General features: G+C 38.2%; 1 protein-coding gene across 1 annotated transcript in view; it reads right to left on the bottom strand.

Moving 5' to 3' along the window:
- NAA16 (N(alpha)-acetyltransferase 16, NatA auxiliary subunit) overlaps positions 1-22897 on the bottom strand; it is a 74615-nt gene that overhangs the window by 38153 nt on the left and 13565 nt on the right. The window contains exons 5-7 of the mRNA XM_006837607.1: positions 21884-22018; positions 9703-9856; positions 3199-3318 (exon numbers count right to left, since the gene is read on the bottom strand). Of these exons, the coding sequence (XP_006837670.1) occupies positions 3199-3318; positions 9703-9856; positions 21884-22018 (409 nt within the window). The remainder of the gene's footprint in view (positions 1-3198; positions 3319-9702; positions 9857-21883; positions 22019-22897) is intronic.

Here is a 22897-nt window from a genome sequence, read left to right as displayed (position 1 = left end):
AGAAATATAATCATAAGAATAGCTCCTTTGGTGCCAGCAATCAATCTCCACAGGAAATGTGGTGTTTAGAATAAAGACTGTCATTATTAACATTGTACTTTTTAAGTTTGATTTCATTTAGACTCCTTCCTTCCCCCAATAATGTTTTGGAGCTCCAATGTGGTTAGATTTGAAAAACTAGTATATGTGAAAAATTATTTTTATACTGTGTTACAATTTGGAGACTTCATTAACAACCCCTATATTAAAATTTGGGGCCTTGGTGTGGCACTACGAGTTAATGCTCTGGACCTTCAAGGTCAGTTTGATCTGCAAAGTCAGCAGCTCAAGTTCAACAGTCATTCCTCAGAAACCCTATACAGGGTCATTATGAGTCGGAGTCGACTCGACAGCACTTAACAACAACAACATAATAAAATTTGGACAGTGTGGTGACTCCTTAGGATGAGAACTGGACTGTGAACCATAAGAACCACAGTTCAAGCCCAGCAGCTGCTTTGTGGGAGACAGATGACACCTTGTGCTCTTGCAAAGATTTACAGCCTTGGAAACCCTTACAGGGTCGCTGTGGATTGGAACTGATTCAACAGCAACAGTAATAAAAGTTCCATGAAGGCTGCTGCACAATAACGGTAAAATTACACATAGACATAAAAAAGGAGTTTGCATAAAGAATGACAAGGTTTAAGTATAAAAAAGTTCTCCACTACCCCAGATATAACTTGTTTGATAAACGTATTTAAACTGACATGAAGACAAAACCAAACCATTTCAATGCCCTATTAGAAGTCACAATTGGAGCTCCATAACTCACCATGGGGGAGGAAAGGTCCTAAGAAACCTAAAAAGATAAAGTAGTGTCATTAGCCTCAGAATTTATGTATTTTATAATAACTAAGGATATTGACATTTATTTTACTAACGCATTAAAAATCTTTATTATTAATTGTAGTGTCAGTTACTTAAAGGAAAACCATAGTTATCTCAAGACTTGTAATCTTTAAGCATGAGTTTTCTTAAATAAATATAGGCTGTCCCTGGGTTATGAACAAGTCGTTCATAACTGTGTCTGAGAATTTGCAGGTCCTTTGGAAGAGGTGCATAGGGTTCTTACTTAGCCTTACTTTAAATAATAAGTCCTGGTGGCACAATGGATTAAGCACCCAAAGGCAAATCAAATGGTTGGTGGTTCAAACCCACAGTCATTTCCAAGGAGAAGAATGAGGCAGTCTGCCCTCTGTAAAGCTTGACAGCCTTGGAAAGATTAAGGGGCAGTTCCACTCTGTGCTATAAAGTCACTACGAATCAGAACCAATACAACAGCAGTGGGTTTGCTTTGATTTTTGATTTAGTGCAAGAAAAGACTCAAAACCTTTTCAATGAGCTAAAAGCTATATATGCAGCAAGTAAAAGCAATTTTACATACTATTAACGCTCGACTTCTGAACACCACTGTTACTGTTAAGTATTATATCTTGGAGTCAGTTCAACTCATAGCAAATCCCGTATAGGGTTTCCAAGGAATACCTGGTGGTTTTGAAACACCGACCTTGCACTTATCAGTCCAGTGTTTATCCAGCGCCACACCAGTATTCAAAATTGCACTGGTGGTAGCATGGTCATGTGCCTTTGTCAATTCTGACTTATAGAGACTCTGTATAGGGTTTCCGAGGTAGTAAACCTTTATGAGAGCAGAAAGCCTCATCTTTCTCCCACAGAACAGCTGGTGGACTTGAACTGCTGACCTTGCACTTAGCAACCCAATGAGAAATCTACAGTACTACCCCATTCAAATTGACAGAACTCCACTAAAAGATGGCAGCAACCCACAGCTTCACAGTCCTACCAATCAGCCAGTATCATGCATGTATCAGGCTCAAGAAAGGGCTCACTAGACCTCTTCTGAGTCTCTCATTACAGGGCTAGGACTTGTCAGTTTTCCTTCCCAGTTATCAAAACCAACCGTAAAAATTCAGGTCTATTCCTGTCTTCATTGGACATGACAGAATCAATCCAAATCTGAGCATTAAAGTCGGAAGTGTCTTTACATAAAGACAGTTTAATGTAAAGACAGTTCCTACTTTAATAGGACTAACAGTAACTATAAATCCGTAACCCCACGACTATCTACATTGATCTAATCAATATTATAACTGTTCAAGGAAAGAAAACTTTTAACAATTTGTGATATTAAATTCCAAATTATCAGCAGAAACTTTGGATTCATTTACAAGAGTTGTTGTTAAATGCCATTGCGTGGTTCCTAACTCATAGCAACCCTGTACAGCGTTTCCAAGGAGTTACAGGTGGGTTTGCAACGACACTTTAATGTGGTTCAAATCGACCTTGTGGTCCAGTGCTTATTCTACGGCGCCATACCAGGGGGTTGGTTCCATACAATTATTAGGATACAACAAAGAACACTTTTCTCACAGCTCACAGTACTATAACTGAAATGGGTAATTTACCATACTTATTAAAAGGTCTGCTGTTTCAATATTCTCAAGTCACAGTTTCATAATTATTTCACAATTATTCATGAGCAAACAAATTTTCAGAAACACTAACAACTCTTAACTGTTGCTGTGGTGAAGTGCTGTCAAGTAGGTTCCAATTCTTAAGAGACAATTACAAAAACATTAGCGGAAGAAGCTAGATTTTTTTAAATGGTCAAGAATGTCCAATTTCAAAAGAAGCTGTAACATTATGTTCTATACTAGTCTAGTTTGAAATTTTGAAATTAAGAGATTAATTTTCATTCTGGGCCCACAAACTACAAACTCCAGTTAAATATCTTTGGCTTAATTCTTATGTTTTGAGGTTGAGGGTAACAGACCTTTAATACTTCTAAAATAATACTGATATTTCCCAAAAAGAGAATGTTCAATTTCACTTTCCATCACTCTGTTGTTAAGTGCCGTCAAGTTGGTTCCAACTCATAGCAACCCTGTACAGAGTTCCAGTTGGTCTAAATCTGTAAGAGTTGAATGGGCCAAGGAACCTAAAACTATCTTGACCATTAACAACTTAAATGTAAATATATCATTTCAATTTCACTTCCATGGTACATCTGTAATTTTAACTAAATGGAAAAACAAGGGCTAACACTAAAAGATTTATCTTCAAGTCACAGTTTTACATTTTATTACATTTCAAATACTACTTAAAAGATGGTAGAAGAGAAAAATCTTTACATACTAAGTTGTAGAGCTTTTTCCAAGCCTTCATAATAACACCGATTTTCTGCATTGCGATGAATCAAGTTTTTGAAAACTTCACTGGCTTCTTTCAATCGCCCCAATTTCAACAGCATTTCTCCTAAAATAAAGTTTAAAGACACATACATTTTACTAAAACATTAAATACTTTTCTGTACCCATAAATTTCATCAAGTATAAGAGGGGTAATTAGATATTTGTGAAATACAAAACTCTATGTGCTTCCCTCCGGGGCATGCTAAGCACAGACTAATTCAGTTCACTTTGAGATATGAACCTGCCTTTACACATTGCAAATAACGATAAACAGGTATCAGACTAACTAACATCCATTTTGGCTCCCTTCTGCACCCCGTTATATATACATATAATGTCTTAATTTGGAGTCCTGGCGTGGTGCTGTGGGTTAATGAGCCAGACTGCAAAGCCGTTTGAACTGCAAGGTCAGCGGTTCAAGCTCACCAGCTGCCCTTGGAAACCATATATAGGGTCACTATGGGTCAGAATCGACTCGACGGCACTTAACAACAACAACACATTAATTTGTTGATCATGATCCTTACATTACACATGTTTTGTGACCTTTAAAATAACTAAAGATTTTCTACAAAACAAAATTAGATTGGTAAGCAACTCTAATTAATACCGCCACCATCAAGATTAAGATTTTAATTTCCTTTCATGAACAATTCATATATTTAACAATTATCAACTCTATTATCTTCGTTTCCTCTCTAGATCATTAAATCATAGAAGTCTAACTCAATAAAATAGAAGCACAAAATGCCACTTTAGAGCAAGAAACCACAAACCACGTTAGTGTGTGGGTTTCACTTTCTTTGACTAAGCCACACAAATCAAAATTGAGAATGCAAATAAGGAATTTAAGCCTGTAAGGTATAATAGAAAACACACCTGCCACAATATAAAAAGAATATTCTCAAGAAGAATATACCTCTACTACCTGGTCTCATAGTAGTATAACAGAGTATTATTTTATTAATTATATATTATCTATTAATCAAGCTATAAATTAAGTATGGAACTGTAAGATAAGCATTGGACTGTTAACTGCAAGATTGGCAGTTCAAACCCACTGGCCACTCCTCAAAACCCCTACATAAGGTCACTAAGAGTCAAAACCGCTTTGACAGCACTTAAAAACAACAAGAATAAGACAGAACTGGGTATGATTACCAGCTCCACAAGTTTTGGCTATGTTACCTTCAGTAAGTTACAACCTTCCAAAGTCCATTTTAGCCGTACGGTATCAGCTGCTTCTATCAGTGTTTGTGACAACCACGTAACTTAACGTGGTTAGCATGGCGCATGACATAAAGTGAATATGTGCAAACATTTGCTATTTAAAACTGTAATAATGAACCATTCCTCCACAGTTATTTTATGGCCAGTCCAATTTTTGCCCTGGTTACCCTAGATATAATCAAAAACAGCTTATTTGTCATTTCTAAACATCTATGTTATCTGCTACCATCATGAGGCAAAAGTTATCACTGGACAAATACACAGGATAAATAATTACATCTGAATATTCATAAAATAAGTGAAAGCATTTAACTTTATCTTAAAAGGTTTTTTAAAGGATCTTAACATGCTAAGGATAAGCACTGGGCTTCTAATTTAAAAAAGAAAAGATCCGTTTATTAAAGGATCCTAACATCTTAAGGTCACTACTCATCCGTCAGTTCGTCGTACTGTGCTGGTTTGTCGTACTGTGTCAGTTTATCGTACTGTGTTGGCAACTGTGTCAGTTTGTCATACTGTGTCGGTTTGTCATACTGTGTCAGTTTGTCGTACATGTTGGCATACTGTGTCAATTTGGCATACTGTGTCGGTTTGTCATACCGTGTTGGCATACTGTGTCAGTTTGTCATACTGTGTCGGTTTGTCATGCTGTGTCAGTTTGTCATACTGTGTCAGTTTGTCGTACTGTGTTGGCATACTGTGTCAGTTTGGCATACTGTGTTGGCATACTGTGTCAGTTTGGCATACTGTGTCAGTTTGTCATGCTGTGTCAGTTTGTTGTACCGTGTCAGTTTGTCGTACTGTGTTGGCATACTGTGTCAGTTTAGCATACTGTGTCAGTTTGTCGTACATATTGGCATACTGTGTCAGTTTGTCATACTGTGTCGGTTTGTCATATGTGTTGGTTTGTCGAACTGTGTTGTTTTGTCTTACTGAGTTGGCATACTGTGTCAGTCTGTCATACTGTGTTGGTTTGTCGTACTGTGTTGGCATACTGTGTCAGTCTGTCATACTGTGTTGGTTTGTCGTACTGTGTTGGCATACTGTGTCAGTTTGTCGTACTGTGTCAGTTTGTCGTACTGTGTTGGCATACTGTATCAGTTTGTCGTATTGTGTCAGTTTGTCGTACTGTGTTGGGTTTGTGTGTTGCTCTGACTCTGGATGCTACGTCACCAGTATTTTAAACACCAGCAGGGTCAACCACGATGGATGGACAGGTTTCAGATGAACATCCAGACTAAAGCAGACTCGGAAGGAGACAGACTACTTCCGAATATTTAGTAACTGAAAAACTTGTGAATACAGTGGAACACTGTCAGCTAGTAACAAAATACTGAATAGTGAAACATGATAAACAGCAATAGAATACTGTCAGACACAGTGCCAAAAAAGGAGTCCCTCAAGATAGAAGGCACTCAAAATACGACTGGGGAAGAGCTGCGTTCTCAGAGTTGAGAGTGATGATGCGAAGGGAGTAGTTTTCAGGAACTTCATTAGCTGATGAGGCACAGCTTAAAATGAGGAGAAACAGCTGCAAGCATCTATTCATAATCAGAACACGGAATGTACAAAGTATTAACCTAGGAAAACTGAAAATTGTTAAAAATGAAATGCAACACATGAACATTGATATCCTTGGCATTAGTGAGCTGAAATGGACTTTTATTTTGGTCATTTTGAATCTGACAACCGCATGATCTACTATGCCAGGAAGGGCAAATTTAAGAGGAATGGTGTCTCATTCATCATCAAAAAGAATATCTCAAACTCTTATCTTGAAGTACAATGCTGTCTGTGATAGGCTGGCTCTATACACCTATAAAGAAACCAGTTAATAATACAAGTATTATTCAAATTTACACACCAACCACTAAAGCCAGTGATGATGAAACTGGAGAATTCTACCAACTTTTACAGTCTAAAATTGATCAAACATGCAATCAAGATATATTCATAATTACTGGTGAAAGGAATACAAAAGTTGGGGGTGGGGGGAGTAGGATTAGTTGGAAAATATGTCCTTGATGATAGAGACGATGCTGGAGATCACATGATATAATTTTGTAAGACCAATGACTTGTTCATTACAAATACCTCTTTTCAACAACATGAAAGACATACACATGGATCTCACCAGACAGAATATATGGATATCAAATTAACTACATCTGTGGAAAGAGTCAGTGGGAGAGCTCCTTATCAACAGTTAAAACAAGGCCAGTGGCAGACTGTAAAACAGACCACCAAATGCTCATATATGCAAGTGCTGAAAAATTAAATCAAGTCCACAAGAGTCAAAATATGACCTTGAATTTATAAATCATCCATCTCAAGAACAAATTTGATGCATTAGACATTAATGACCCAAGGACCAGAAAAGATGTGGGATGACCTCAAGAACATCATACTGGAAAAAAAAACAAAAGGTCATTAAGACAAGAAAGAAGAAAAAGATCAAAGTGGCTGTCAGAAGAGATTGTGAAACTTGCTCTGCAGAATAGAGACACTACAGCAAATGCTAGAAATGAGGAGGTAAAAGACCTGAATAGAAAATTTCAAAGGGCAGCTCAAGAAAACAAAGTCAAATATTATAATGAAATACACAAAGATCTGTAGTTAGAAAAACAAAAGGAAACAACACTTTCAGTATTTCTCAAGCTGAGGACACTGAAGAAAAAGTTCAAGCTTCGACATCAAATATTCAAGGACTCTATGGACAAAATAGTGAATGAAGCAGAAAGCATCAAAAGAAGATGGAAGTAGCACGCGAAGTCACTGTGCCAAAATGAAATAGTCAATGATCAACCATTTCAAGAGGTAGCATACGATCAAGAGCCAATCATACTGAAGGCATTGGCAATGAACAAGGCACTTGGAATTGATGGAATATAAATTGAAATCTTACAGCAAATTGATGCAGCACTGGCGGCACTCACTCATCCATGCCAACCAATTTGGAAGATAGCTATTATCTAGGCAACTAATTGGAAGAGATCAATATTGGTCCAAATCCAAAGAGAGGTGACCCAATGGAATGCAGAAATCATTAACATCATAAATATTGCATACAAGTAAAATTTTGCTAAAGATAATTCAAAAACAATGTATTAACAGGAAACTAGCAGACATTCAAGCCAGATTTAGATGAGTACTTAGAAGGAAGGATATAACTGCTGACGTCAGATGGATCTTGGATGAAAAAGCAGAGAATACCAAAAAGATGTTTACCTGTGCTTTACTGACTATACACTATGCAAAGGCTTTTGATTGTGAGGGTCATGACAAACTGTGGACAACACTGCACAGAATGGGTATTCCAGAACACTTAACTGTGCTCATGAGGAACATGTACACAGACCCAAAAGCAGTCGTCTGAACAGAAGGGAACACTGGTTTAAAATTAGGAAAGGTGTGTGTCAGGGCTCTATTCTTTCACCATAGTTATTCAATCTGTATGCTAAGCAAATAATCCGAGAAGCTGGATTATGTGAACAAAAACGTGGTTATCAGGATAGGAGAAAGACTCATCAACAGCCTGTGATATGTAGAAGATACAACCTTGCTTGCTGAAAACCAAGAGGACTTAAAATATTTACTGAAGAAGATCAAAGACCACAGCCTTTGATATGGGTTGCATTTCAAGGTAAAGAAAACAAAAATCCTCACCACTGCATCAATAAATAACAAACATAAGTGGAGAAAAGACTGAAGTTGTCGAAGTTGACTTCATTTTGCTCAGATCAACCACCAACACTCATGGAAGCAACAGTCAAGAAATCAAATGATGCATTGCATTAGGCAAATATGCTGCACAAGACCTCTTTAACATGTTCAAGAGCAAAGATGTCAGTTTGAAGAGTAAGATGCACCTGACTCAAGCCATGGTATTTTCAACAACCTCATATGCATGTTAAAGTTGGATAATGAATAAAAAAGATGAGAGAATTAATGCATTTGAGTTATGGTGTTAGAATATTAAAAGTACCATGGACAGCCAAAAAAAACAAACAAATCTGTGTTGTTTTGTTATAATAAAATGACTAAAATACTATCTGACCTATGTTGTTGTTGTCAAGTGTCATCGAGTCAGTTCTGACCCATAGAGGCCCTGTATAGGGTTTCAAAGAAGCAGCTGGAGAGTTGGAACCACTAGGTTGGTGGTCTGATAGACAGCAAATGTTATTTAAGTGTTAGGACAGAACATATATTTGGATTTTTCATTGAGGCCATTTAAGAAAAAAAAGTCAAGGCAAGGTGACCTGAACTCAAGCCAAGAAAGGTAAAGATGTTTAGAACAAGTACAAACTGCTACAATTTGAGAAACTAGACTTTTGCCTATGGATGCAGTGACTCAAAATTCCAACCAGAATGGAAGGATTCTTCATTACCAAGGAACAAACTTGTTTGCTTAGTGTACTGGGTCGATGCTGTTAGTGTTAAGTGCCATTAAGTCGATTCTGACCCAGTGTAGGGTTTCCAAGGAGCAGCTGGTGAGCTTGAACCACCGACGTTGCAGTTCAAATGACTTTAGAGTCTGACAGCGACACACCAGAAATTTAAACATTGGCAATCAAAACTGGGGGAGGCTGCAAAAGGACGAAGTGGCTAGTTTATAAACTTTTATGAGTGTGCTTAGTTGCAGAATGAGGGAGCAAGCTAGAATCCCCACAGAATAGTTTATCTCTTTCCCAGATGGATCTGGTGAAAGGGGATGGAGGACGATGGGGACAGGATTTTTGACTCAACTGTGAATAACTGTCAATTAGCAGGATTAATTGCAATTTTCACAACTGTTAACTGTAGATGTGCAACTACAAGTAGGGAATACGTAATCTTTCACTTCAGGAACAAACGATCCTAGGACCATTAAGAAGGAAGAGCATGAGATCCCGACCTAAAAAAGAGGTGACAGCAAAAACAATGGCTGTGTATCTGCACACAAGAAACTGAATGTGCCCTTTGGACATTCAAATGAATAGATGTTTTTGTTTGTTAATAAGACGTCAAATATTTTTGCCTTGTTCATTTATGAAATATAAGATGCAAATGGGAAGCCATAGCGAGGAATTGAGATAAATGTTGTTCCAGGGAGGGGATTGTAATCATTGAGATGAAACAAGGTATAAATTTGCTGAATGCAGAGCTGATGATCTTGTCTATAAACCTTCATCCAATTCACAATACAAAGTTAAAAAAAAAAAAAGTCAAGCCAACTTACCTTTAATTTCTTCCACCAAAAGTTTATCACATATTTGTTTCTCATATGCTTCTATATGTTCTAAGGATTCCTGAAATAGATCTGCCTCTCTCATCACTTGATTTTGGTATAGTATAAGTTCACTATATTCATAGTCTATTTTATTGGGAGGAATCTGGGGGGGTTAAAAAAAAAAAAAAAGGCAAAGTTATCTGGTTTATAATTATATGGATTAGTTATAAATGTTTCATTAAAGTGCTTTCTCAGGAGAATCATTATCACAGTCTTAAAATTTTTTCCACAAGCAATTAACTAGAAAAGTAGTTCACAGCATGAAGGATTAATACAACCGTTAAAACACGTAAGAAACTGGAACTAATAGTTATGGCAAACTGAAGAGGTCAATAAATTCAATCCCCCCAAAACAAGTATAAAAGTGGTCTGAATCCTCACGAATCTATACAATTACTAGTAGTACTAATATACAAGATTAATAAGGCCACAGGATGCAAAATCAATAAAACAGTTCACTAAATTTCTATATACTAGCAACAAACACCCAAAAACAGAATTATGAAAACAATTTCATTTATAATAGCATCAAAATCACAAAATATTAAGAAATAAATTTAATTAAAAAAATAGCTCTTTATGGGAAAACTACAAAAAAAAATTACAGATCTAAACAAATGAAGAGACAACCATTTCATGTCTACAAGTCAAGATACAATATTCTTAAGATGTCAACATTTAACTAAAAGTTAATTTGTACATTTGACAATTTATCAAACCTCAGAATTTTCTGAAGACACTGATAAACTTGTAATAAAACGCAAATCGAAACGCAAAGGACAAAGAATAGCCAAAACAATTTTATCAAAGGACAAAGTTGAAACACGTTTTTCCAAATTTCAAAACTTACTACAGTAATCAAGCAAACGTGATACTGGCATAAGAAGAGACATATAGATCAATGGAACAGAATATAAAGCTCCAAATCACACCCCTACGTTTACAGTCAACTGATTCTGGACAAAGATACCTAGGCAACTCAATAGGGAAAGAATAGGTTATTCAACAAATGATGCTATAACTATTCTGTAACCAAGTGTCTGGAAGATGGATAGCAAAAGAATGACCTTAGACACATAACCTCTTATGATATACAAAATTTCACTCAAAATGGGTCATACACCTAAAAGTGAGAGCTAAAACTACAAAAGAATGGGATAAAGTATTTATAAGCTTAGATTAGGCAAAGACTTCTTAGCTATGAAAACAAAAACATGACTGGTACAAGAAAATAGTAATAAAACTAGACCATCAGAATTAACAAACCTATTTTGTAAAAGGGAATAATTTCTAAAATATATAGGAAACTACAACAATTTTACAAGAAAAAGATAAATAACCCAATTAAAAAATGTGCACAGGACATGAACAGACACTTCACCAAGGAGGAGATCCGATCCAGGCAGGCAATAAACATATGAAGAAATGTTCACAATCACTAGCCATTGTTGTTGTTAGGTGCCATAGAGTCGGTACCGATCCATAGCAACGTTATGCACAGCAGAACGAAACACTGCCAATCCTGGGCCAACCTCACTACTGTTGCCACACTTGAGTCCATCAATACTGCCACTTGGCCAATCCATCTCGCTGTTGGAGGGATGCAAATCAAAACAACTATGAGATATCATCTCACACCAGCAGTAACAGTAAAAATCAAAAAAGTAGAGGACAATAAATACTGCCAAGGATGCAGAGAGACTAGGATGCTCCTACATTGCTGGTGGGATTGCAAAATTGTCCAACCACTCTGGAAAGCAATATGATGCTTACTCAGAAGGTTGGAAATAGAAATACCCTATGATCCAGCAATTCCTCTACTTGGTATTTACCCACAAGAAACACGAGCCATAATATGAGTAGATATATACACACCAGTGTTCATAGCAGCACTATTTACAATAGCAAAAAGATGGAGACAGACTAAGTGCCCTTCAGTGGAAGAATGGATAAACTGTGGTACATATACACAATGGAATATCATGCTACCTTGAAAAATGACAAGGAAGCTGCAAGCCACCGCATAACATGGATGAACCTTGAGGACATTATGCTGAGTGAAATTAATCAGTCACAAAAGGAGAAATACTGCATAGGACCATTACTGTAAAAGACTAAGAAAAAGAACCCACACGTGGGGGTGGGGTGAGGGGAGGAAGGGGAAGGTGGAGCACAAGGTAGGGAAGACACAGGATACCTTGCATGCTGGGGGGGGGTGGGGTGGTGAATAGACAAGATTGGGGAGGGGAATGGAAGAACAATTAGGCAGGCTTGCATGGGCTAAGTGGGACAGAGGTAAGTAATGATGTACGCAGAACCTTGGAACAACAGGGCTCTGGGATATAGGGACTGAGGCATGGTTTGAATGGGTAAAAGAGGGGAATAATGTTAAGATGCCTTTTGAATGTTGATTTCCCTTGCATGCCATAGTAAAACAGACACTTGAAGGAGAGAAAGGAATTGCCAGAAATGTCACCATAGAAAGCTTGTAAGTCTGTCTTCAGCCTATAACTGACTGGAACACCTAAGACGGGGCTACAACTTGCCCAGCGAAGGAGGCTTCCTACAGAGCATTTGCACTGCATAAGACCATAGGTGGAATCCTGATCCACATCCAGAATCTTCTGAGGTGGGGAATCTCCACTTGAAAGGACAAGCAGACCAACTTGGTGCGGCTAGAAGAACAGAATACACTTCTTGAAACAAAGAAGCAGGAAAAATGAAAAATAACGGCAGCCTGACTAACTACTACAAGAACAAGCAAGTTGTACACCTAGGAGCCATCAAGGCAAGTGGTTTGGTCCCTTCAGAGCAAACCCCCATCCAAGACTAAGACTCAAGGGGAATACATGAGCAAGCATGTGGTCTGACTGGTGACCACACTGGTCACCGATAAGGGGAAGTGGGGGAAAAACAGCAATGAAGTTGTGAGCTAAGTCCAACCAGGTTCAACAGACTTCTGTGAACCCGGGTGGAGATCTGGTTGGACAGCAGTATGGCAAAACCTGGGGACTCCTGGGCCTAGAGACAGTGACATGGCCACAGAAGACTAGAGTGGAGAGTGAAGCATTCCGCTGTATCAACTGAGGGGAGATGCACAAGAACACCCATACTTGAAGAACAGTTAGGCAGGTTTGCATGTGCTAAATAGGACATAGGTAAATATTGATGTAAACACAACCTTGGAACAACAGGGCCATGGGATATAAGGACTGAGGCATGGTTTGAATGGGGAAATAATGTTAAGATGCTTGACTGTCTTTTGAATCTTGGTTTCCCTTACCTACTATTGTAAAATAGACACTTGAGGGGGAGAGAAAGGAATAGCTAGAAACATCACCCAGGAAAGCTTGTAAAAGGCCATCTTCAGCCTATAACTGATTGGAATACCTAAACTGGTGCTAGAACTTGCCCAGTAAAGGAGGTTTCCTGCGGAGTCTTTGCATTGCCTAAGACCATAAGTGGAATCCTGATCCCCATCAAGAATCTTCTGAGGTGGGAAATTTCCACTTGAAAGGATAAGCAAACCAGCCTGAAGCAGCTAGACGAACAGAAGATAATTCTTGAAAGAAAGACCAGCAGGAAAAATAAAAAAAAGTAACAGCAGTCTGACTTACTACTACAAGAACAAGAAAGTGTCAGGTCCCCTCAGGGCAAACCCCATTCCAAGACTCAAGGGGAATACACAAGCAGGCATGAGGGATTGCTGCTGACCATGTTGGTCACCCATAAGGGAAAGTGGGGGAAAAACAGTGATGAAATTGTGAGCTAAGTCTGACCACACTCAATAGATTCCTGTTAACCTGGATTGAGACCTGGTTGGCCAGCAGTTATGGCAAGACCTGGGGACTACTAGGGACAGGGACATGGCCACAGAGGACTAGAGCAGAGAGTGAACTGTCCAGCTGATATGAAGTGAGGGGAGATGCACAAGAACACCCACACTTGCAGATAGTACCCACTTAACCTGGCTTCAATGGTTGGATGATCAAAACTCAACTAGAGGAAGAAAGAAGAGGGAAAAAAAGAGTAATCCACTACAATTTGATGAACTTGACCTATGCTTACTGATGCACTAGGTCAATGGAGGGAATAAATCTTTACAGCGAGGATCACTCCCACCCCCTTGATACACGGGTTCGACAAGGATGGACAACTTAGACATTGGCTATCCAAAATGGGGATGGTGCAAAGGCACAAAGTGACTGACTTACAAGCTTTCAACAGGGAACTAGTTCCAGAGGGTGTGTGGAAAGGTAGAATCACCACTGAGTGGATTCCAACCTGTCTAGACAGGGCTGATGATAGGAATTGGGGGCAAGACTCTTGTGGTTCAATAGTAAAGGACTGCTATCAGTTCTGACTGTTGCAAAGGTAGGGGTAGAGGTTTGGTAACAAAAGGAAGGGCGTGGTAGATTTTGCAGTCTGGGAGCAGAGGTCTCTGGAACCATCAAGGGAGAAGAGCGAAGTCCGAGACCCTACCCAGAGAAGCAGCAATGCCAGAGATGGAGGCAGAGAAAATGATGTGGAGAGATGGAGCAGCTGAGGACTCTAGACCCAGAGAGGGAGAGGGGCTATGTGCTGACAGCAGGGGGGCAGGCTTGAGGGGTGTACCCTTTGGTAGTTTGATGATACACGGAGGGGATTGTAATCATTGCAATGAAACGAAATAAGACAGGATGAATGTAAAGCTAATGTTCTCCCATGTAAACTATCATATAATTCACAATAAAAACTTATAAAAAAAAAAAAAAAAGCAAACATTTTGAGGTACATACAACACTACAAAAAGAATTGTATCTCAAAAACAAAGAAAACTATTTCAAAAACTAAAAGGTATTTTGCCCTCTTCGTAATGAGGTAGAAAACTTTCTCATCCAAACAGTTCTCCAATTATGTGCTTAAAAAGTTTCTTCCTCTGAAACAGTAAGTATATTAATAATTTGAAACAAAGACAAGTTCAGATCTGGAATAATATTACTAATTGATGCCATGTTACAACACTTAGAAGTTCAACAAAATAACCTCCTTTATTTCCCTTCTCCTCACTAAGCAGAAATTAAGATTTAATTTTAAAGATACCTACAACTCCTAGCAACAAAAGATTAATAACCATAAAAAAAAGAAAGAAAAACCTTCAACAGATCAATAAGTAGACAATTGGGGCAAAAGATATATCAAGCAATTCAGAGACTACACAACAGTGCAAAACAGATCAAAACAGACTCTTATGCTCACTAACAATCAAAATTTTAGAGAAAAATGAAATAAACCTTTTCAGTTCAAGCTCACCAGCTGCTCCTCGAAAACCCTATACAGGGTCGCTATGGGTCGGAACCAACTTGACAGCACTTCACAACAACAATAATCATAAAACTGACAAAAACTAGTATCTGACAATAAACGTCAAACATGTGGAAAATCAAAAACTGCAAAATTCTAAGGGTACAGTATGCCTGTTGTTAAATGCCATTGAGTCAGTTACGACTCATAGCGACCCTGTAGAGGGTTTCTGAGGTGCAGCTGGTAAGTTTGAACCACCAAACTTGCTGTTCAAACAGACCTTGCAGTCGAGTGCATCAACCTGCAGTGCCACACCAGTACAATTACTTCAGAGAGTAATAGTATAAAACCTAGTAAAGGCAAAGACACATACAAAGCTACAACTCTGCAATGCCACTTTAAGTATACACTCAAGAAAAACTCTCACAAATGTTATCAATGGAAACAATAAACAAAACTACTTACTGAAGCACTATTTAAAGACAAAGTGGAACATATCAACTATGGTTTATTTACAAAAACAGAACACTTATTTAATCGATAGTTATTGTTGTTAAGTGCCATCAAGTCGATTCCAACTCATAGCGACCTTGTATAGGGTTTCCAAGGAGCAGCTGGTGAGCTTAAACTGCTGACCTTGAGGTTCAAACCGACCTTGCAGTCCAGCACATTAACCCACAATGACACACCAGGATTCCATATGTTGAATTGTGTCCCCAAAAAATGTGCTGAACATCCTAACTCCTGTACCTGTGCTGAAGAGCCCTGGTAGCAGTGTGTTAAGCATTGGGCAGCTGGCAGATATGGCAGTTCGAATCTACCACCCCAGAGAGAAAGATGAAGATAGTCTACTTCTGAAAAGATCTGCAACCTAAAAAACCCCAGGAAGTAGTTCTACTTCATCCTATGTTGTTGTCTGTCGTTAAGTGCTGTCAAGCCGGTTCCAACTCATAGTGACCCTAAATAGTGTTTCAGGGAGCAGCTGATGGTTTGAACTGCTGACTGTGGTTTGCAGTCCACTGCTAATATAAATGCCAGGAGTCCACACCATCCTATAGATTCACTAACAGAACTGATTTGATGGCAGAGGGTGGTATAACCACAGATCTGTATCTGTAGTTATAATCACATTTGAGAATGGGTTGTCTTTGTTATGTTAATAATACAATCTTAAAGTGTGATGTGAGTCTTAAGACAATCTCTTTTGATATAAAAGAAACTAGACAAGCAAGCAAAAGAAGCAGAGACAGTAGAAGACAAATGCCAAACCACAGAAGATTACTCAAGGATCCAGAACCAACAGAGAGAGAAACCTTCCCAACAGCCAACTCCCTGGATTCAAACTTCTCTTCTCCTTAACTATAAGCAAATAAATGTATAAAAGTCACCCAAGTGAGGTATATCTTTTAACAGCACTGCATAACTAACACAGAATTTGGTGTTGGGAAGTAGGGGCGCTGCTCTAACAAATACCTACAATGTGGAAGTGGTTTTGGAATTGGGTATGGTAAGATGCTCAAAAAAATTTAAGGTATCTAAAAACAGAACCCCACACTGCTTGTCTGTCAGTTTGTCATACTGTGGGGACTTGAATGTTATTGGGATGCTGGAAGCTATGCCACCAGTATTTGAAGTACCAGCAGGGTGCACAGGTTTCAGCAGATCATCCAGACTAAAACATAGAAAAAAGAGAAGCAGACCATTTTTGAATGGGTAGCCACTGAAAACCTTGTATAGCAACAGAACATGGTCAGATAAAGTGCCAGAAGATGAGCCCCTCAGGTTGGATGGTGCTCGAACTATAACTGGGGAAGAGCTGCCTCCTCTCAGTAGAGTAGACCTAATGACATGGATGGAGCACAGCTATCAAGATTCTCAACTGCTTATGGAACACAACAAAAACTAAAGATAAATCACTGCAAACATCTACTAATAATGTTGCTGATATTGTTAGGTGTCATCGAGTCGGAACCGACTCATAGCGACCCTATGCACAGCAGAACGAAACAATGTCCGATCCTGGGCCAACCTGTTGCCACACTTGAGTCCATCAATGCTGCCACCTGGCCAATACATCTCGTTGGGGGTCTTCCTCTTTTTCTCTGACCCTCCAGCTTACCAAGCATGATATCCTTCTCTAGCGACTGTTCCCTCCGGACAATGTGTCCAAATTATGAGACAAACTTTGGCCATCTTGGCCTCTAAGGAGAGCTCTGGCTGCAATTCTTCAAAACAGATCTATTGGTTCTTTGGGCAGCCCATGGCACTTTTAGTATTCTTTTCCAACACCATAATTCAAAGGCATCAATTCTTTCTTCTACGATCTTCCTTATTCTTTGTCCAGCTTTCACATCCATATGAGGTCATTGAAAACACCATGGCTTGGATCAGGCGAACCTTAGTCCTCAAGCTGATATTTTTGCTCTTCAACACTTTATAAAAAAAGTTCCTGTACAGCAGATTTGCAATACCTCATCTGATCTCTTGACTACTGCTTCCATGAGTGTTGATAGTTGATTCAAGAAGAATGAAGTCCTTTACAACTTCAATCTTTTCTCCGTTGATAAGAATGTTGTTTATTGGTCCAGTGGTGAGGATTTTTGTTTTCTTGACATTGAGATATAGTCCATACCGAAGGCTGTGCTCGTTGATCTTCATCAGTAAATGTTTTAATTCCTCTTCACTTTCAGCAAGCAAATGTTTTAATTTCTCTTCACTTTCAGCAAGCAAGGTTGTATCATCTGCGTATCGCAGGTTGTTAATGAGTCTTCCTCTAATCCTGATGCCACGTTTTTCTTCTTAGAACCCAGCCTCTCGTATTATTTGCTCAGCATACAGGTTGAATAAGTATGGTGTAAGAATACAACCTTGTCGCACACCTTTCTTAATTTTAAAACATTCAGTGTTCCCATGTTCTGTTCAAACAACTGCTTCTTGGTCCAGGTACAGATTCCTCATGAGTACAATTAAGTATTCTGGAATACTCATACTTCACAATGTTGTCCATGATCCACACAATTGAAAGCCTTTGCATACTCAATAAAACATAGGTAAACATCTTTCTGATATTCTCTGCTTTCAGCTAAGATCCATCGAACATCAGCAATGATATCTCTCGTTCCACAGCCTCTTCTGAATCCAACTTGAACCTCTGGAAGTTCTCTGTCAATGTACAATTGTAGCCATTTCTGTATTACCTTTAGCAAAACTTTACTCGCTTGAGATATCAAAGAGATTGTCCAATGATTTCCACATTCCGTTGGGTAACCTCTCTTGGCAGAGATGAGTGAGTGCCTCCTGTGCCGCCTCGCTTTAAGATTTCAATTTTTATTCCGTCAGTTCCTGGTGCTCTGTTCTTTGCCAATTCCTTCAATGCACTTTGGACTTCCTCCTTCAGTATCATTGGCTCTTGATAATATGGTACCTCTTGAAATGGCTGAACATTAACTACTTCCTTTTGGTACAATGACTCTGTGTATTTCTTTCACCTTCTCTTGAGGCATTTTGCATCATTCAATAATTTGCCCAGAGAATCTTTCAATAACGAAAATCGAGGCTTGAATTTTTTCTTCAGTTCTGCCAGCTTGAGAAATGCTGAGCATGTTCTTCCTTTTTGGTTTTCTGATTCCAAATCTTTGCACATTTTATTATAATATTTGGCTTTATCTTCCCAAGCTGATCTTTGAAATTTTCTGTTCAGTTCTTGGACCTCCTCATTTCTTCCATTTGCTTTAGCATCTCTAAGTTGGAAAACAAGTTTCAGAGTCTCTTCTGACATCCATTTTGACCTTTTCCTTCTTTCTTGTCTTCTTAATGACTTTTTGCTCTCTTCACGTATGATGTTCTTGATGTCATCCCACAACTCTTCTGGTCTTTGGTTTTTAGTGTTTAATGTATCAAATCTGTTCTTCAGATGATCTCTAAATTCAGGTGGGATAAATTCAAGGTCACATTTTGGCTCTAGTGGACTTGTTTTCATTTTCTTCAGTTTCAGTTTGAATTTGCATATGAGGAATTGATGGTCTGTTCCACAGTCTGCCCCTGGCCTTGTTTTCACTGATGATATGGAGCTTTCCCATCATCTCTTTCCACAGATGTAGTCAACTTGGCTTCTACGTATTCCATCTGGTGAGGTCCATGTGTATAATCATCTGTTATGCTGTCTAAAGAAGGTATTTGAAATAAACAAATCTTGGTTTTGCAGAATTCTATCATGCATTCTCCAGCATCATTTCTATCACCAAGGCTATATTTTCCAACTACTGGTCCTTCCTCTTTGCTCCTAACCTTTACATTCCAATCACTAGTAATGAGCAATACATCTTGATTGCATGTTTGATCGATTTCAGATTGAAGAAGTTGGTAGAATTCTTTTATTTCATCCTCACTGGCTTACAGAAATGTGAAACGTAAGAAGTATGAATCTAGGAAAATTGGAAGGTGACAAAATGAAATGGAACACATGAAGATCAATACCGTAGGCATTAATAAGCAGACATCATGATTTATTATGCTAAGGACAAACTAAAAAAGAAATGGCGTCGAATTCACTGTCAAGAAAAGTATTTCAAGGTCTATCTTGAAGCATATTGCTGTCTGTGACAGAACAATATTCATACATCTACAAGGAAGACCAAGTAATACTATCACTCAAATTTATGTACCAATCTCTAAAGACCATGATGACGAGACTGAAGAATTCTACCAACTTCTTCAGTCCGAAGCAGATAACATGCAGTATAGATTTACCAGGCTCACAGATGAATAGGAATTTTGGCCCAAGATGAAATGTACTGAAAATCTCACTCATAGTCGGTCCTGGGCAATAGTGACCCTGTATAGGGTTTCCAAGGAGCTGCTGGTAGGTTTGAACCACAGACCTTGTGGTTCAGAGTCCAGTGCTTATTCTACAGTGCCATACCAGGAGTCCATTATTTGATGTAGATGACTTCAAAGAAGAGATTTTAGATCTGAAGTGGATTTAAGACTTTTGGGTTAAAGCGATGGGGTAAGTTTGCATGTGGGAAGAACAACAATTTGGGGGTACCAAAGGGTAAAACGCAGTGGATTAAATGGTGCCCTCTAAAAAATGTGTTGTAAATCAGTGGCGTAGTAGGAAAACCACTGGGTTGAAACCCGCCAGAGCCATTCAGTGGAAGAAAGATGGAGCTGTATGCACCTGTAAAGATTCATACTGTGGAAATCCTAAGCAGTTTAACTCTGTCCTATAGAGTTGTTGTGAGACTCCATGGCAGTGGGTTTTATTTTGTTTGTCTGTGATTATAATTCCATTTGAAAATGGGTTATTAATTCTGTTAACGAGACAGGATCAGGTAACTTGTGTCTAAGTTCATCTCTTTTTAGATATAAAAGAGATTAAACGAACAAGTGAAAGCAGCAGAAATATGGAAAGAGATGTCCAGCCACATGCAGATCATCCAGGAACAAAAGCTCAGAGACAAGCACCTTCCTTCAGAATCAACAGAGAGAGTCTTTCCCCTACAACCAGTATCCTGGATTCAAACTTCTAGCCTCCTAAACTGTGAGGAAATAAATTTGTTAAAGATATCCATTTGTCAATTAAAAAAGACATCCATTTGTCATATTACTAGTAAGTAGCACTAGATAATTAAGGCAAACCCCAAACTGTATTTAAAAATGGAAAAACTAGTCTTACATGTATCCAAATGGACATATATTTTTAAAGTATCGAATAAAAAAATTGCTTTTCATGTAAAATTTTAAATACATAAAATACAATTTATATCATTTGTGGATGTATATACATGACTGGGAATGATCTACACCAACTTGAGGGTACTTATTACCTTTGAAGATACACATGGAAGAGCTTTGGCCATTTTTGAAACATTTTATTTCTTTGAAAAAGACCTGGAGCAATTATGGCAAATATTATCATCTACTTACCATATTTTTAGGTCAATAACACATGTGAATTAAGGTGGTTGTGGGTTTTTTGGTTTCACAAACCACACGGCACGACCCACCTATGTGTTAGTGTCCTAAGCATACTATGCACAATATATATGTATGAGCATATTGGGCACATTACTTGCAAAAAATACAGTAGTCTCTCTGGTGTTGTTGCTGTTAAGTGCCATCGAGTCAGTTCCAACTCAGTGATCCTATATAGTTTTCAAGGAGCAGCTGGTGAATTTGAACCACCGACATTGTGGTTCAAACCGACCTTGTGGTCCATTGCTTTATTCCATAGTGCCACACCATGTTAGAAACTTATTTGTATAAAATGTATATATATATTAGAAACTTATTTGTATAAAATAATAGAATAGAAACTTGTTTGTATAAAATGCATATACGTATTAGAAACTTGTTTGTATAAAATATAAAATCTATATTAAAGAAACAATCTCCAGAGCCCCAACGGTATTTTCATTTTTGTATATTTTTTCTACCTTTAACCATTGGAATATTATTGATATCATGGTATACAAAAATTTTATAGTACTTATTTTGTATTCAGTTCTAGGTCTAAACTTTAACCAATTCAAAAAACGTCAAGTTTTTCCTTAAGTTTCAAAAACCTTAATTCATGTTATTATTGTTGTTATGTGCTGTGGAGTTAGTTCCAACTCATAGCGACCCTGTACAGGGTTTCCGAGGCTGTAAATCTTTACAGGAACAGAAAGCCTCATCTTTCTCCCACGGAACAGCTGATAGTTTCAAACTACTGACCATAATCATAACCACTATGCTACAAGAGCTCCTTTTAATTCATGTATGGGGGGCGGGGAGGGAAGACAATTTAAAAGTCAACTATCTGAGTTTGTAAAGGCAGCAGAGAATGTTAAAGTGAAGTTCTTACTTGCTGTGTTTGTCTAAATTCTTCTAGTAGTTTTAGTGCCATATCATAATCTTTCAGCAAATGGTATGCAATTGCATATCCAATCCAGGAAGCTCGCTGTGTTGGGCGCAACTGAAGAAGCTGATACCTTGTCTCCTTCAAAACAAAACAAGAAATGTTTTAAAAGTTGTTTAACTTCCTCAAATATTTACATCCCATGACAGTTTTAAGAAAACAATTACATTTGATATCTTTGTAATGAATTCAATCAGCAAACATCAGTTCTAAAAGATAAAAGAAATACATCTAATATTCCTTATTTTAAATTATGTTCCAGACCACCCTGTAATGCTCACTGTAAGGCTGTAACTGAAAAGCTGTTCTGGGAGCCCATGCTTTTGAGCTGTCTTAACAAAGTACGTTTATGCAATAAGAATTTCTTATAGTAACTACACAGCTTGGAACAGAGACAAAGGCAGCTTTTGGAAATGGTAATATGCTATTTATAAAAGTGTTGTAGGGAATTACAGTGTGCTTACATTATCACAATGGACCCTATAGCTTGAATGCCTCACAGCTAGGAACAAAAGCAGGCACTGCCAAGGGAAACACCCACACATACAATGGGACTCTTGTCATACAAACACTACTGCAGTCACTGTCAAGACAAACCATCACCTATGACACTAGAAATAAAAAACCAGAAACACCATCATGGCTGCCTCAGAAGAATCAAGACACCCTATCAAAAAAAAAAAAAAAAAATTTTTTTTTAAATCCAGCTTCCCTACACAGACTCTACATCTCATAGCTTATTCCTATCTCCAAATTTTAGGATATAGTGCAACTATTTGAACAAACAAGGTCTGACGAAGAACACTAACAGCATATGACATTAAGCTATATACTCTCAGCCCCTGGTTTTCACTATGGCTTCTCTCTCACTTCCCCTCCAACATCTGGCACCTGGCTCAGTTTTCTTTTCTCACAAACCCTGCCATTATGCTGAGTAAATGCAACACTAATATGGGAATC

This window comes from Chrysochloris asiatica, unplaced genomic scaffold (genome assembly GCF_000296735.1).
Source record: "Chrysochloris asiatica unplaced genomic scaffold, ChrAsi1.0 scaffold00022, whole genome shotgun sequence".
Lineage (NCBI taxonomy): Eukaryota > Metazoa > Chordata > Mammalia > Afrosoricida > Chrysochloridae > Chrysochloris > Chrysochloris asiatica.
Note: the sequence above shows the minus strand (reverse complement) of the source record. Positions and strands in the feature narration are given on the sequence as shown.